The sequence below is a fragment of the Hyperoodon ampullatus genome, assembly GCF_949752795.1.
Source record: "Hyperoodon ampullatus genome assembly, chromosome: 1".
Classification (NCBI taxonomy): Eukaryota; Metazoa; Chordata; class Mammalia; order Artiodactyla; family Ziphiidae; genus Hyperoodon; species Hyperoodon ampullatus.
Window position 1 is genome coordinate 218,632,397 of NC_136914.1, and position 16,136 is coordinate 218,648,532.

Consider the following 16,136-nt stretch of genomic DNA (forward strand, 5'->3'; position numbering starts at 1 on the left):
GGTCAAAGAGTTGCTACACTTTCTTCAGCCTTTTCTTGAAAACTCAAGGACATGGGTCATTATACTGGCCTGGGGTATGCTGATGCTTGCCGGCATTACTAAGACCAGTGGGGCTATTTTCTTCTCTACTGAATGGCCCCAGATTGCTGTGCTTTTGAGTTGTCACCTTTGTTTTTCATCTTTTTTCTGCCTTTCCTGTGGCACAAGTGGTGCTGGAGAGGATTGATTGTAGGGGCTTTGCAAGGTGGATTTAGATTACACATGGATGTGATCCACCTGACTCGACACCACGGAGGGGGCACCTGCGCCCCGCCTTCTCTCCTTCCATCACGGAAGATCTTGTTGACCCTCACAGAGAAGGCAGGCCTCCACCCAGAGGCAAAAGCATCAAGGTAGAATTTAAGAGCATGCTTTTGTTTTCATTGTATTTACTATGACGTTTACCAGCTGTTTATAGAGGGAATCCTGATTTCATAATTCAGCAGTGACATGAAGTTTCTTCTAGAATAACCTCATTTTCGTTTACAAAAGCTGAAGAAAAATCACAGTACAGGTGGAGGGCGGATCAGGCAAAACTGGCCAACGTGGTTCTTAAAAGGCCGAAGTTGGGAAGCACTGGCTTTGCCCGAGAGCTCTGTGTCTCCAACTGTGGCGCTCACACCAATCTTGTTAAAAATGAAGATTCTGAGTCAGTAGATCCTGGCTGGGGCACAAGATTCTGCATTTTTAACAAGCTCCCTCCTAGGTTATGCTGATGCCCTGGCCTCTGGCGACTCCAAGTTTGATCCACAGACCAGCAGCATCAGCATCACCAGGAAGCTTGTTGGGGATGCCAGCCCTCAGCCCCGTCCCTGGACCTGCCGTATCTGCAGTCACCAGACCCCCAAGTGGTCCCCAGCACATTAACATTTGGGAAGCCCTGATCGTACATGCTGCTGCTGGGGGGGGGGTCCTCAGTGCGTAGTGAGCCCTGCCGAGCAGGCAGTTAGAGCCCATGCCTGAACTCCTCGTGTGGAAGCGGGGTTTCCATTTTCTTGTTTCCAAATCACTTTACAAAGAGCTCATGGAAGGATGTTTCCAGGCCTGGCACACCCTCTCTTAGGAACACACCTTCCAGAGCTTTCCATTCCACCACATGTCCACCTCTGCTCCTGTTTGCATTTTGAGACCCATGTCCTCTGCGTAGCTGCCTCACTATCTGGATTCTCAGAAGCCGACGCCTGTGGCTGGTGCATGGCTGGAGGAGGGACATCTATCTTTCTTGGTACTGCCACTCCCAAAGGATATAATTTGCTTGACAGATGTGTTCTGGCTGCAGCCACTCAGGGTGGGGTGAGGAATCGTGCAAAAGGCTGGGTGCACGAGGCTTTAAAAAATGACCATGAGGATAGTGTCCCTGGGGAGACAAAGGTGAGGAAGGACAGTGCTCAGCGGTGTGCCAGCTCCCTGTCCCTGCGGCCAGCTGAGTGGGGAGGACACAGGAATCAAGGCTCTGGGGTCTCTGAGAGCGGGAGCTGCAGGACCATTACAGTGATGACAGCCTGTGGGTGGCAGATTGTATTTGGAAGGTGGCTGCAGCCATATCTCTCATCTTACCTGCTTTTCTGTAATGCGGACTTTGCTACACCCCTGCCAAGAGGTAGAGTAGGGTCCCCTCTCTTGAATCTGGGCTGACCTTAGGTAACCCAGTGATGGCACAAGACTTTGGAGGCTGGGTCAGAAAAGCCATTCAGCTTCTGCCTGGTCCTCTTGGAACCTGCAATCTGGATGAAGCCAGCAGAATGAAGAATTCTGACTATGCTGAGACTGCGGTGCTGGAGAAGTATGTGAGGTGCTCCAGGCAGCAGCCCCAGCTGAGCTCCTGGCCAACAGCCGGCACCCACGGTGGCCACGTGACAGGCCATCCTGATGTCCAGCCCAGTCAAGCCTTCAGGTGATGCAGCCCCAGCTGACATCTAACTGCTGTGACCACATGAGAGATTCTAAGTGAACTCTGCCTAGCTGGACCCTTCTCAGTTTTCTGATCCACAAAATCATGAGCAAAACAAAATGCTTGGTTTCAGACATTAAGTTTTGGGGTAATTTGCTATGCAGCCAGAGTAACTGGAGTATTCTGGAAGCTTTGGTTTTTACAAGTATATTCTCAAAAACAACTCCAAAACAAAATTCTTTTTCCTTAGTTATATTTAAAATGTTTTAAAAACACCGGGGTGCAGTGAGTAGGTTGTTACAAAATGAACCCCCCCCCCAAAAAAGCCTGAAAACTGTCTAGTAAAAACTTGCAGATGGAGGCAAGAGTAAAAGGATAAGGGTGATAAAATGCTGCTTTCTGTTCATGCTCTGTTACGTACTTTATATTCTTTCATTTTATTTTTACTCCCACACTTTAAGGTGTGCCCATTTTATAGATGGGATGACTGAGGCTCAGAGATGTTCAGGAACTCACTAAGAGCCACACAGCCGGAGCTGGAGTTTGAATGTGGATGGACCTGACTCCATAGCCTGTCCTGCAGCAGATGGAAGAATTGTTAACATGGAGAGCCACATCTCTAAGTCTCCTCTCCTTAAGGCGAAGGGCTCAGGACCCTTAGGGATCATTCCATTCAGTGCTGGGCCCTTCAGGGTCACCTGGGGAGTGTTTTAAAATCCACATACCAGGCCCAGTCCATACCAAGACTGTAAGTCTGGGGTAGGGTGTCTCCAGTGGTTCTGACCCATCTCCATTTGTCACCTCTGGCTTAGCCCAACCTCCCATGTTGCAGGTGAGGACACTGAGGCCCAGTGAGGAGAAGTGGCTTGTTCTGAAGCCCAGAGCAGCTTAATGGCAGAGCTGGGGCAGAGAGCAGGTTTCCCAGCGCCCAGACGGCCTGCTCCCCCGTGTCTCACTTTGGAGGAGGCTTGGAGGGCTGTTAGCAGAAGTTACCTTACACATCAGTGACGGGATCTCAGGGCACTTGCAGTAAGATCCTGCAGTAGAAATGTTCTGGACACAGTGCTGAACGAAACAGTCAGGGGCCGGCACCGCTTTCTTCTTGAAATTACATAAATACACGGACGGAGGGACAGAGTTTTAGGACTTAAAACCTCCACTGGGGGGAGAGGGAGGGGAGGAGAGGAAGAGAGAGAGAGAAAGAGGGAGGGATATGTATAGAGAGACACAAACGACAGGTTGAATTTTAGGTCTCTTGTAGGTGCATGGTAGGATTCAGTGTGAGGCTGATCAGACTGAGGGTGTTTTCTGCGGCAGCTGTTCAGAGTCCTGAACAGACATCAGATTCTGCAGTCACTGAGAGTCCCATCCTGCTGGGCTCTGAGGACACAGCCCTGGAGTGACCCCCAGCCTCTACAGCCTCCCAGTGCAGCTGGACATCCAAACAAATCATGATCATACAAAGGCCCAAGTCTAGGGTAGAAACCAAGGCTGTGAGACCCCTGATTCTGTCCCAGGGCTGGGATGGCTTTAAGATGACCCACCATCTAGGTTTTACCTAAGACTGGGGCTTTTCCAGGGACACAAGACTTTCAGTGCTAAAGCCAGGAGAGTCCTGGGCAAACCCAGACTGTTGGTCACCTGGGTGTGGTTCCCTAGACGAGAGGACAGCTGACCTCCAAGTCCTTCTCATCCTGGTAATGATACCCCTTTTCCTGGAAGCCCAAGCCAGAGCCCTTGGAATCTGCTTTGACCACCCCACCTCCCATGTGCACGTTCTTCCATTCTGTCCTGCCCGTTCCTTCGCTCTGCAGCCGTCTCTTGCTGGGACAGCTGCCATAACCTCCTAACTCTCTCTGCCTTCCCTTCTCTGTTCTGCTCCAGTTCCCCATCTTCGCCGCTATCTGGAATGGGAAATTTCACTCTACACTTCTCGGCCGAATTCATCGTTGGTTCAAAAGCCAAATTCCTTAGCCTGGCGCTCAAGCCCTGAGTCACCTGGCCCCTGTCCTCTCTCCGGCCACATCTCAAGCCATTCTGAACTGAATTCACCAGGTGAAGAGCTGAGCTGGAGAGCTGGGAGGCGGCCTGATGGCCAAGAGCTGACAAAGCAAACCTGCAGTCTCTGTCTGTTCTTTCCCCCAGGTTTTCTCTTGGTGGTAGTTCTTTTCATCCGCCTGGGTGTTTTGGGCTCCCTGGATGTTTGAGGGGTCGGGAGGTGACGAGATGAGGAGGAGGCTGTTGAGAGCCGTCTGGTTTCCTGGTAGCAGCCCCAGAATGCACCGCATCCCCCTCTGCCTTCCTTCTTTCCTCTCCTCTGTGCTTCTCTCCTGTCTCTACCATCTGTCTTCTCTGGAAGCTCAGTCTGCCTCCTGGCGGTGGTGATGGTGGCAGGGTGCCGTCTGGGGTAACGTGGAGGGAGGAACACCACCGGTTCTTTCTCTAGTCCTGCCTGCTGCTCCCTCACCTTTGTTCCAACTCAAGTCCATTTCGTTCCCAGAAACTGTGCTGCTGGCCTTGCCTTGCCCCAGTCTGAGCCACCATTCTGGACTTCAACTCCCAGTTCACTTTGGATCCCCAAGTTTCTAGAGTCTTTGTATGTCAGCCTCACAGCCGTTCTCTCATGCCGACAATTAGTCCTAGCTGGCAGGTGGCGACAGAAGATTCTACAGTCTTGGTAACTACCTCCATCTTTCCCCAGTTGGAACTGGCCGAGAACCATCAGCCGGGCAGCCTGTCCTCCCCCCGGCTCCCCCAGAGGCCAGATCATCCACCTGAGCGTGTGCAGCAGCCACCTTCTCCAGTGCTCAGCCCTCACGCCTCTTTCTTTGTTTCGTTTCAGTTTTACGGAGTTTTTGGATCCATTCCAGAGAGTCATCCAGCCGGAGGAGATCTGGCTCTATAAAAATCCTTTGGTGCAGTCAGACAACATACCTACCCGCCTCATGTTTGTAAGTACCATGATTTCATGGCTGATTTGACCACTCTCCCAAGTATAAACCAAATGGGTTTTCATTTCTGCATTTCCAACCCCTGCTGATGATGGCAAGCAGCCTGAAATACAAAAGAGGCGAGCTGCCCATCAAATTAAAATTCAGTTCCAGATCAGGATGGTCGCCGCTTGGTCATGTGAGAAGCAATTGCCTGACGCTTTGGAAAAGAAGGGCCCTGCTTACCTGAGCTAAACCCGAGTTGTTTCCAAATACTTAGAGTAAAATAAGATGAGAAACTAGTGAACAGAGTTTCCTGCTCCATCTGTTTTTAAAAAAACCTCAATTTAGCTGTACTCAGGTAACCGCTTTTCTGCGTTTTGCTGGTCAGTTGACCAGTGACGAGACCACTATGTGTAATTCACCCCTGACAGCATCTCTGGTCCTAGAATAAATGGGCAAGCATCCAAATAGCTGGTGGGTATATGGGGACATTTTTACCGCTTGGCTCTGCCCTTTGTCGATTACAGCCTCTTACACTTCCTCTACTATGTGCCGGGCCCTTGGCCGAGAGCTTCGGAAAGGATTATCTCATTTAGCACCACCCAGTATCCCCGTGAGGAAGATGTCATTGTTGCCTGAATTTTGCAGGTGCAGACCTGCATCCCAGAGAGATGAGGGAACTTGCCCAAAGCCACACAAGCTAGAGAGCAGCAGAACCACGACTCACATCCGAGCAGCCAGCTCTGAAGCCCTGCTCGCAGCCAGGAGGCTGCCCTGCAATCAGGAGCCGAGTGTCCAGGACTCCTTGCTGGAGCTCACTGGCTTCTGGAGAATTGCCTTCAGGCCTTTCTGTAGCAGAGGAAATATTGAAGCTCCCTCTTGTTACAGAATAATAATGCAGCTTCTGGATGGGCAACCTTGTAGCTTGAAGCTTATTCCTATTGAGCAGCCATTGTGTGTCTTGCCTCTGGGAACTTAAGTGACTGTTCCAGAGCTTTTATAGAGAACATGAGGAATATTTTTGCATTTTGAAAGAAATCCCTCTGATTTTGTGGAGGATATCTTGTTCATCGGTGATGATTGGAAAGATCTTTGTGTCTGCAGACATCCCAAAGTGCCCGGAACACTGCATGAGTATCACAGTATTATTTTAATTGCTTTTTCATAATTACTTTTCTGCTGGAAAATAAACTGGATTTTTGTAAAGATCGGGGAAATTGAAAAATGTAGGGTGCTTGTGAGTAGGGTATTACCTTACACTTGAGTATTAAAATCAGATTTTTTTCCATTTCTGCTCTAACTCAAATCTTCCATAAATCCTAGAAATAAAGTAACTAGTGTGTGTCTAACTAGTTTACTCCAGGGTTTTAATAGGGGAAGCTTCTGTTGATCACTTGTTTACGTTTTCAAAGATTTCACATTTCGTGTACTGTAAAACCCAATTTGGAGTGAATGTTCATTTGGGATATTGTGAGAAATTTGTGGCTGTGTCCTAGATTTGTGAACAATGGATTGTTTTGAAGTCTAGATAAAAACGCCACAAATATTCTGGCTGCAGACACAAGTAGGATGGAGCATATTTGCATGCTGGCAGTGAAGGGAAGGAGGCAGTAAAGGAGTTCTTCAGTGCTGTGATTCTCGGAGAAGAGAGGGGTATTCAGCCACAAACACTGATTCATACCCTCTCGTCTCCTAATGAAATAAGTTCAACCTTTTGTTTTGTTAATAGTAGTTGATGAATTTCATTCATTTGGTCACAAGACTTAGTACGATTCCATAATAACACAAGGAAAGCAGTACATACATTGAGAATATGTGTAACGCAAGATGAAAAATGCTTTGTCACCACATAAATTAGGTTTGTTCTCCTGGGTTTTATTAAGAGTTTAATACAAGACATCACTTGTCTGCTTTTGATCCTTTTAAACCTTGTGGTGTTTACAGAAGAATTTGTAATAGAACATATTTTCACTGTTTTTAAAAAATAGCTTGGTTTCCTTAGAAAGCTCAAATTTCATTATTTAATGCATAAACAGAATCCTGGGATCTCCTCTGCTTCTGTTTAGGATGTTTTAATATAAAGGCAAACTTGCTAACTGTCTAATAACCAAAGTGTTTTTTAAAGGCAGCTGCTATAACCCAGATGTTTCTTTATTTGGGAAATCAGTGTCTCTGGAGTTGTGCCTATTTGCGCGCGCACGTGCGCGTGCGTGTGTGTGTGTGTGTGTGTGTGTGTGTGTGTGTTTTAAAGGAGCTACTTGTTCAAATGTCACAAAAATAATATCAGAATGTTAGGGAATTAAGTGAGGAGTAATGACATCACCAAGAAGCCCCTGGCTGGCATTTCCTCTGTCCTTGGCACCATCAGCTGAGGTGACTATATCCGTCAACATGAAACTTGGGTGTGGTTGGACCGTTTGATTCCAGGAGCTTGTTTTCCTTGTTGACTCTGAGCTCCTGTGGACCAGAGAGGCAGGCTGAGAACTCTTTTCTCACACACTGAGTCTTGACTTAACATTTCCTGGCTGTTCCCAACCACCAGCTGCTCCCTTATTCAGAAGAGGTCATGCTTCCTTTCTGAACACGTGGAGGTAATCAGATCATCTTTGAAAGCCTACTTTTTGGTGTAGGAAGACTCCCTTGGTGTTGGGTGTTGCTGTTCAGTACTCTCTTTGTTGTCTGTAGTAGTCGTGTCTTTGTGTGTCCGGAGAACGCTTCCAGGAGCTGGATGTGGGTGAGAAAAGCCATAGGAACTGCAGGTGATGGGAAGTCAAATCAGATTTGACCCCTGCAGGCTCCTGGGGGACACGGTACTCTAAAGCAAAGTGGAATCTGGAAAGAGCCAGAGGAGAGGCTCAGGTAAACTTTTAGGGATGCTCATCATCATCCTCATCATTATCCTCTTCATCATCGTCATCATCCTGTAGTCACAACAACAGGCAACATCTCTTGCATGCAGGCACTGCGCTCATCATTTTACAAACAGCATCTTAGTGAGTTCTCTCAATCCTTTGAGGTTGGCACTTTTGTTATCCCATCATTTCAGTGGAGAAAATGAAACTGTCATGAGGTTAAACAGCTTATCCAAGGTTTACAGCCATCAGTGGCTGGACCAGGATCTGAATGCCAGCAGTCAGAGCGCAGACGGCCTTGGAGCCACTCGCCTGTGCTGCCTCCTTGGGGGCTCAGGTGAGGTGGACAGGTGGTGAGTGCAGTGTGTCACACAGAGAAGAGCAGGTGTAAAGGCACAGACACAGCGGAGCCAGGGCCGTGTGGGCCCCACGAATAGGCATTTGCTTGGAGTGCTGTGTGCTGCACGGGGCTGAGGGTGGCAGGGATACAGGCAGACTGTGGACAGCTTCAGGTAAGTTAATTAGTAGCTCATTCAGCAGAAAGTTACGAAGCACCTTCCTTGAGCCAAGCCCAGCGGCGGGTAGTGGAGGCGCGAAGCTGAATAAGATGTGGTTTCTAGTCTAGTGGGGACACAGACGTGAACATGAGTCAGATGGTTCAGCATCACGGGAAAGCCCTTGAAGGACAGGCAGGACTCAGGTAGGGAACTGAAGGAATGGTGAGTGTTTCCCAATTTCTTTCCTTGGCTTAAAAAAAATGTACCCAAGACCTGTCCTTTGCCCCTCGTTTTGCTCTGGCCATGATACTGATATGTCCAGAAGATGTACTTCTGTAGAATATTATTGAGATTGTGTTGATTTGATAACAGGGGTTTCTATTCTGGAATAGGATGCTTCTAAGGAAGATGGAAATAAAGTCGATTTGGGGGGAAAAGGGAAGGAAAGGAGACAAAGCTGGCTTGTGATAGTTTAATTTTTAGACACCTTTGAAAAGTCTTCACTCTCAGCTTTGTGACGGACTATAATTGTTTGCCCACAGCAGGGCCTTTCCCACGTGTCTGCTCGTCCTGAGTTGTTAGAAGCACCACGCAGCACACCTTTCTGTCAGATGCTGGGAATTAGGGCACTTTGGGCCCACAGTTTTGTCTGATCTGGATGAACCCCAGGGACAAGCTCTTCTCTGGCTAGCACCCTAACATCAGGTGCCCTGGCTTCGGTGGTAAAAAGTGCTTGGCACATTCATGCCCTTCCCTGCACACACACTGCTCCATGCTTGGCAGATTCCCAGACACATGCTGGCCACACAGTGCCTTGTATCTGTGCCCAGGTTTACCCACTGTCTGCGTGTAGCAATGGCCGGGACGGACGGCACTTCCCGCGCTGGTTTCATTGGTGGATGCACAAGGCAGGGCCCTTGCTGGAGACACTGGTCCTGTAGGGCACAGGCAAGGCGCCTGGGCTAATAGGGCTCTGCCCTGCACCTGACCTCCCTGCACAGATGGGCTGGAGCTTAAAGCGCTCTATTCCCATATGTCTGGTCACAGGATCCTGGCATTGGTCATCTGTTTACAGGTTTCCCTGGGAACAACAATCAGAATTTCCTGGATACTAACTCTCTGCTGGGCCTCATGGGTGAGCAGTTGGCAGGAGCTCTAGAGTGGACGGCCTCGGTCCACTCCCAGCTTTGCTAATTACTAGCTTCGTGAATTGGGAAAATCACCTCCGCTCTCAGTGCCTCAGTTTCCTTATCTGTAAAAGGGGGCTTTAACAACACTTTCCTCCCTCCCCAGGGTGTTGAGAGCTTCAAATAGGGTGATAGACTTACAACACTTCACTTAGGGTGTGATCTATAAGAAGCATTCAACAACTACTCAGTGAATTTAAATCCTTGCAACCATGCTTTGCTATGTATATCATCACTCTACCCATTTGACAGATGAGGACACTGAGACTGAGATTCAAAGGTGAATAGGTTAAGTGACATACTCAAGGTCGCAGAGCTGAAAATATCAGAGCTGGGGCATGAGCCTGGTTCTACTAGATCTGAGTCTGTTCCCCACATTCATTTTGCTCCACAGAGCTCTGGCTTCCTTGCCTGTGGAAGCGCATCATGCAAACCCAGCCATATCCCAGGCTCTGCTTAATGACTTTTATATGTTCTCTTGCTATGTGGGTGCTCTGTAGCACATTTAATTAGCAGTTTACAAGATGTTCTCTGATACAAGAGGATCTCACGCTCAGTTTCCCCATCTGTAAGATGAGGCTGTTGGGCTAAGCTGATCACTCTGATTCAGGACTCCAACCCAGGTAGCACGGCAGCCCAGATTGGAGCGTCAGGGTCCCAGTAGCTGCATGCATTTGTGTGTTCCCTTATCTCCCTGAGTTCCAGTTTTGTTTTCTGTACAAGGAGGATGTTTCCCCCAACGGAGTAGCTAGAGGATTAGACAATGTGAGGAAAGGCCCGAATACATAGTAGGTGCTTAATCCATGACAGCTGCCACGAACACTTCTGTGACTCATCCATGTTCCTGGAAACACGCCCCATTCTTTCCTTCCTCAACGCCAGAGTAAAGGTGTTTACCATGTTTTATTAACGCTTCTTGCTTTTGAGGTGAGAACTGCTACAGCACGGGTTAGAAGCACAGAGCTTGACTTAAACAGACGGAGTGCAAATTCCCACTTGACCACTTATTAGCTGTGTGACTTTTAGCAGGTTGTTTAACCTCTCTGTGCCTTAGTTTTCCATCCATTAAGTAAGGAGCCTGCTTCATAGGGTCGCTGTGAGGATTGAATGAGTTAATTTACACGAAGTGCCTGTAACAGACCATGTCATTAGTGAGTTTTCAGAAGAGCAGCCCTTTTCTCATAACTAGTGGGGAAAACTCAAGCACAGAGAAGGCTCAGTGTGTTTTCTGCATCCTGAAGCAGTGAGTGGCTGGAGTTCATTGTCCTGGTCTCTCTTGGGTCCCATTTAATAAGCACAGACGATTCACTGTCTTCCCACTGGGCCATTCCCAGGATTTTCCAACTTTTTTTAAGCCATGGAAACATTAATCTAAGGGAAGCAATCCCAGGGGAAATTTTGCCTGTCCCTTTCTGTCCTCCGTCTCCACACCTGTTTGGAGGTAGAAGTAACCACTCCCACCCCTGTGTCTCTGTGTCCGTCTTCATCTCCTCCATGGGCTTGGGCAGCAGAACGGTGCCTTCTAAAGGTGTTTGTCAGAACGTGGAAGGGGCGGGCATCGGTTTAATTCAGTCCGGTTTGCTGAGTGAAAGTGGGGTGCTTCTTTTTTCTGCATTCTTTCACTCGGTTCAGAGGTGCTTTTGCCCTGGAGGAAGTTGTTTTCCTAACGTGTTGGCTTCTGGGGCTCATCTCTTAATTCCAACTTCTGGTTGAAAGAGAGTTATAAAAAGTTGGGGGCAGCAGGTGGTAAACGTAAGTAAGTCTCTGTCCTGATCTGAGGACTGCGCTGTCCCAAGGATACGGCAGATACGTTTCCAGGAAGAAGGAGCGAGACCAGAACCCAGATGTCGTTAGCATGAGAGGAGCAGAGAAAGACCTCTGACAGTCACGTGCAGACATTTCTGTTGCGGCCGCCTGGGCGGGGGCTGGGACCCTAGCCTGATGGCTGCTATTCCTCACCTGCGAAGCTCGTGAGATGGGAAGCCCTGGGCCCTCCTGGTGCTTAGCCTTGGCCCAGGAAGCAGTTTGTCCTTGGTTCTAGAAGACAGACCAACGTGCATCTACCTAGGAGAGTTAAAGTGCTGTCTGGTTGGGGATGTAATTAAGAGCGGGAGAGCTGAGGCAGCGAGCAGTGCTGAGAGGGACCCCCTTGGCCTTGAAGCTGTGAGCTTGGAGCCACCAGGCAGCTCTGATGCCTTCCCTGGCTCCGACTCCCGGGCTTGGAGCCGCGGTCTCCCACACGGTGCCCCATCTCCTGTTTGGTCACCACAGTCCTGCTCGGGATCATCTCCTGGAGGCAGCCTCTGGAGCCTTGGAGGAAAAGTCTTCCCGATTCATATTTTCTCTGCGGTTCCATTTCTGTCTAATAACCTCAGACTGTGCCAGCTGGGATTGTCCTACAGTATTTTCTTCAGTTCTCCATTCTCATATTTAAGGTTTGACTGTCGGGGGGGTCATTGCAGCACTGTTCACTGTTCAGTGAGCTGCTTTCTCCTGTTTGGGGGTGGTAGCTGGTCTCTGGTGCCCAAAGTGAGAGGAAACCGAAAGCTCAGGACATCTTTGACCTCGACCGTAACTTTGGACTTAACCTAAGGAGGGGCTTCAGCCATTGCTCTCTAAACACTGAATGTGTGAGTCAAAACTGATGCGGTGTTTCTCAGTCCCCAGCATCGTTTGAGATGCTTGTTACACAGTGTAGATTCCCAGACCTGTCCTGTATGAGTGTTTGAGGGACGCAGCCTTGTGACAAGCGCGGCAGGTATGCAGGTGTGAGAGCCACCCAGGCACGCGTGGAAACTCACAGACTTGCTGGAACTCTTAACTCACAAGCGAGTGTTGCCTTTTTGAGCCGCCCCTGGGGAAATCCTCTGCTTCGGTTCTGAATCTTCTCTTGTACAGCTGCCCTTAGACCGTGTCACAGTCTTCTGAATACCCTCCGTGGTGATAGGACTTACTGATGTGGCGTTTTAATAGCCAAGTCATTCAGGGCCACTGCCGATAAGGAGGCTCATCAAGCTGGTTACTAACCATTTGTGGGTCAGAGAGAGACCAGTCAGTAAGGAGAAGCGTTTTTATGTCTCAGGAACTGTCTCTGAAGACAGCTCCCAAAGAGGAGTCCCCAAGACGCTCTGAGCTCTGGCAGTCTGGCTGTAGCAAGTGTGCAGGGCATCCGAAATTATTTTGAAAGACTCTGTGCATTTGGATGAATCCTGTTTTTTTAAAAAGGAGAGTATCTTCTAGCCATGCCTTAGTCCTGTTAGAAACCCCCTCTCCAAAAAGTGACACCGATTAGAGCCCAGGTGGAGATTTCCCAAAGTGGGAACGCTGTTGGCTAATAGTGACACACCTCACCGCTCCCACCACCATCCGTGAGCCGATCGTAGATTTGCGAGATATTTAATCCCTTTTGATTGTTATCCTGAGACGTTATAATCATAAGGAAATAACATAAATACCTTTTTCTTGATTGTTGGAATGTTGAAAACAGTGTACTAATTATACAATGCTGAGTAAAGATTAGACTTGAGAGGCAGAAAACCTGACCTCCAAAGCTTGGCCTTGCTACTCACCAGCTGTGTGTCCTTGGGCATCTCATGTAGTCCCCAAGCTTGGCAAAGAATTGTCACAAAGCCAGCGTGAGGATTTAAGAGACTCCAGTACCTGACGGTACCCAAACATAGTTCCTGCCTCGTAGAAGGTTCAGTAGTGAGTGCCGCTTGCGTCTGAATCCCACCAGCTTGGTTCATTAAGCACTTACTGCACTCCCAAGTGCTTTGGTCCAGGGGAAGAAAGGGGATGGAGGAAGGGAAGAGGAGAGACTTCACGGAAAAGGACTAACCTCTGCTTTGCAGTGGAAATGAATATTCGACAAAAGAACACCAAAGGGGAATGAATCAATCGACTCTAAGCAAGTCCCATGTGCTCCCATGTTGCCAGAGTGCTAAGGCTGGGAGGCCAAGGGTTCTTCCACGCCTCTGCAGGGGAGGACGGGAGGAGGGTTACTGACAAAGATGGGTTGTTATAATTATGGACTGTTCTTTTCTGTTTAAAAAGCCACCACTTGAAACGTGGCTCCCAGCAATTACAAATCAGTTATAACCCATAATCAGACCTCTGATTTTTCAAGTCTGTGGAGTCTCTAAGTATAGATATAAATCCTTCTTCGTTTGAGGTCAGGAGTTCAGTAAGATCATTCAACTAGTGAGTCTAAACGAAGCTAACTGGAACTGGTTATCAGTCAGCCCTCTGATAGCAAACTGCTGTCCTCATAGGGGATTCTTTGTTGTTTCTTCCAGGCAATTTCTTTCCTCACACCTCTGGCTGTTATTTGTGTGGTGAAAATTATCCGGCGAACAGACAAGACTGAAATTAAGGAAGCCGTCCTAGGTAGAGTATTCACAGTTCCTGCTTTAAGGGATGGGGCTGAACTTAATTATTGAGGTCGCTAGATTTTGAAAGTCTCAGTTGCACCCAGCTGATTTTTCTCTTCGTCAAATTAAGTTTGGAAACACAAGACAAGGTAAACTTTTACCCCTAAGAAGAACCAGTGCACGGGTGGTAAGTGCCTTATCTTCAGGGTCAGCCCATTGCCGATGCCCCTTGTGCTGAAAGTGAGTGTCAGACTCCCCATCAGAGCTCTGTGCTTCCCCGGCACACCAGAAGGGCAGCTCTTGGCTGTAAGGGAAAGTGAATCTGAAACTTTGTCACCACTGACTGTCCAACCCCACATTTGTGGCTAATAGGCCCATAGTTAAGGGCAATTCAAAAATCAACCACAGACTCCTTGACCAATCACCATTGGCTAGAGGCAAAAATGTGCAAAAGCAGATGTAAAATATAATATAAATTGGAAACAAACTCCATAACTCATCTTCAGTTTGGGGACATTTTGGCAGTTAATCAACTGTTATTATGTAAAGAATGCTCCAATCTTTGCCATTGATTATAACACCATTGTTATCAGTTCTCCCCAAGCTGAGCCATATCTGCATGTGACATGAGTCTGACATTTTTAGGGTTAAACCCTTGTTTTTTCTGATCTGCATATTAATCAAAAGACTGAGTAAATGACAGCATTAAGAGAAAGCAAAACTATTTGGCTTGTTTAGCAACCAAAATAAACTACCTGGAGGCCAGGTTTTTAGCTTTTTGATGGTTAGGAAAACTGAATTAGGTTTATTTTTTGACATGACACGTTAAATTTACCCAATCCGTCACACACGTTGTGTTTGTCGGTGTGTTGTATAGGCTCACCATTCAGTTAGGTAGTAAATCTGGAAATATGAGATTCTTAAGTTAAGGTTATGTTTGTTAATTACTGAGCTTTGAGGAAATGAAAATGTAACGAAACATGGTCTCCCTTGTTCTTTGTAAGGGAAGGAGGGTGAGGGTGAGATCTAGGGAATGCAGAGCAGTAAAGGGACAGGGAACATTCTTACATAATCAGGCTTTAGTTAGGCTCTGGCTAGTTGAGAAGAACAGAATTCCTCTGAAATTACATCAAATAAATTAGAGGTTTGGTTACAGGGCTATAACAAGCAATCTCACAGACATCCAAGAATAGGGAAAAGAAGGACAGAGGAGCCTCGTGGGGACGGAGTAGGTATCCAGGCCACAAGGGGTGGAGGTGCCCCTGCCACCTCACGGCCCCTCCTCTGTGTGATGTGCCCTTCCTCTCCTCTCACTCCCTGCCCCAGTCTCCTGTCTGGATGGCGTTTCTGCTGCCTGCACCTCTGGTCTGTGTGAGGTTTGGACTTGCAGTGGTGGGTGCCCCCGGCCCACACCTGTATGACCATTCATCTCCAGTGCCACCTCGAAGTTTCACTGCATCTTGTGGTCTAGACTTCCCAGGTGGAGACTCTGGCTTGACTCGTTTCTCAAGCCTGGACACAAAAGTCCTGAGTCTCTGGCCAGCCTGTGGATGCCTTCCCTGAAGTCAGGTGTGTACCCCCGGCTGCTTAACTGTGGTTTGAAGCTTTGGTTGTCACATGGTCTCTGTCTCCTCAGCTGAGGTGCTGGAAAGGTCAGGTTTTCCAGGAAGGGCGTAGGTGCCCTCCCACATGTGGCTCGAGCATCTGGACAGATATCACTGCGGTCCCCCACATGTCCCTTTAGGAGCCCTCTCAGTTGACCTGGAAATCCCTCTGCTTCACTTGTTATTCTAGTCGCTCCCTTGACACGGAGTCCCGAGATATGTGACTGTGGGTAGGAACTGTCTTTCATGGTTATGGTTATAATTTACTGCCCGCTTTTGGAGCTGGGCTGTTGTTATGGCAGTGAGTAGCCTACAGTTACTTTCCCTAGACCTTTCATTCTCAGCTAAATCTCCCTTAGGATGACATCTCAAAATTGCACCCCATACCCGGCCTCCTATATGTTAGCAGAGAAGGCGGAGTCATTGGATGTTCTGTTTGCCTAGATAAATGAGCGCCTGCCTTGTACAAATGATGAAGAACCTCCCATTGTACACAGTTTGTTTTAAATTGCTGCTTTTAGGAAGCCTTGGAAGTAGGGGGTGGGGAGAGTGATCTTTAAAAACCAAGGACAGAAAACTAGGTGTAGCTTTTCCACCGTTACCTGGGATGCAGGACTTTCGCAGTGAGGGTGGTGTAGTGCTGAGGTCCCTTCTTTACCCAGGCATCTTCAGCAGACCCGAGCCCCCAGAGCTCCCCGCATCTGCCTGTCCACAGCAGCCCCCCTTGTGCATCTGCTCTTGGACAAGTGAGGCCTGCCCTACC

General features: G+C 48.3%; 1 protein-coding gene across 4 annotated transcripts in view; it reads left to right on the forward strand.

Moving 5' to 3' along the window:
- Window positions 1-16,136, forward strand: part of PLPP4 (phospholipid phosphatase 4) — a gene marked incomplete at both ends in the record, with an annotated part of 129,925 nt that overhangs the window by 41,006 nt on the left and 72,783 nt on the right. For 3 of the 4 annotated variants that reach the window (XM_079712899.1, XM_079712900.1, XM_079712901.1), the window contains 2 exons: window positions 4,773-4,881; window positions 13,695-13,785. In XM_079712899.1, coding sequence (XP_079569025.1) covers window positions 4,773-4,881; window positions 13,695-13,785 — 200 coding nt within the window. The remainder of the gene's footprint in view (window positions 1-4,772; window positions 4,882-13,694; window positions 13,786-16,136) is intronic. The other variant, XM_079712902.1, reaches the window with a different exon arrangement.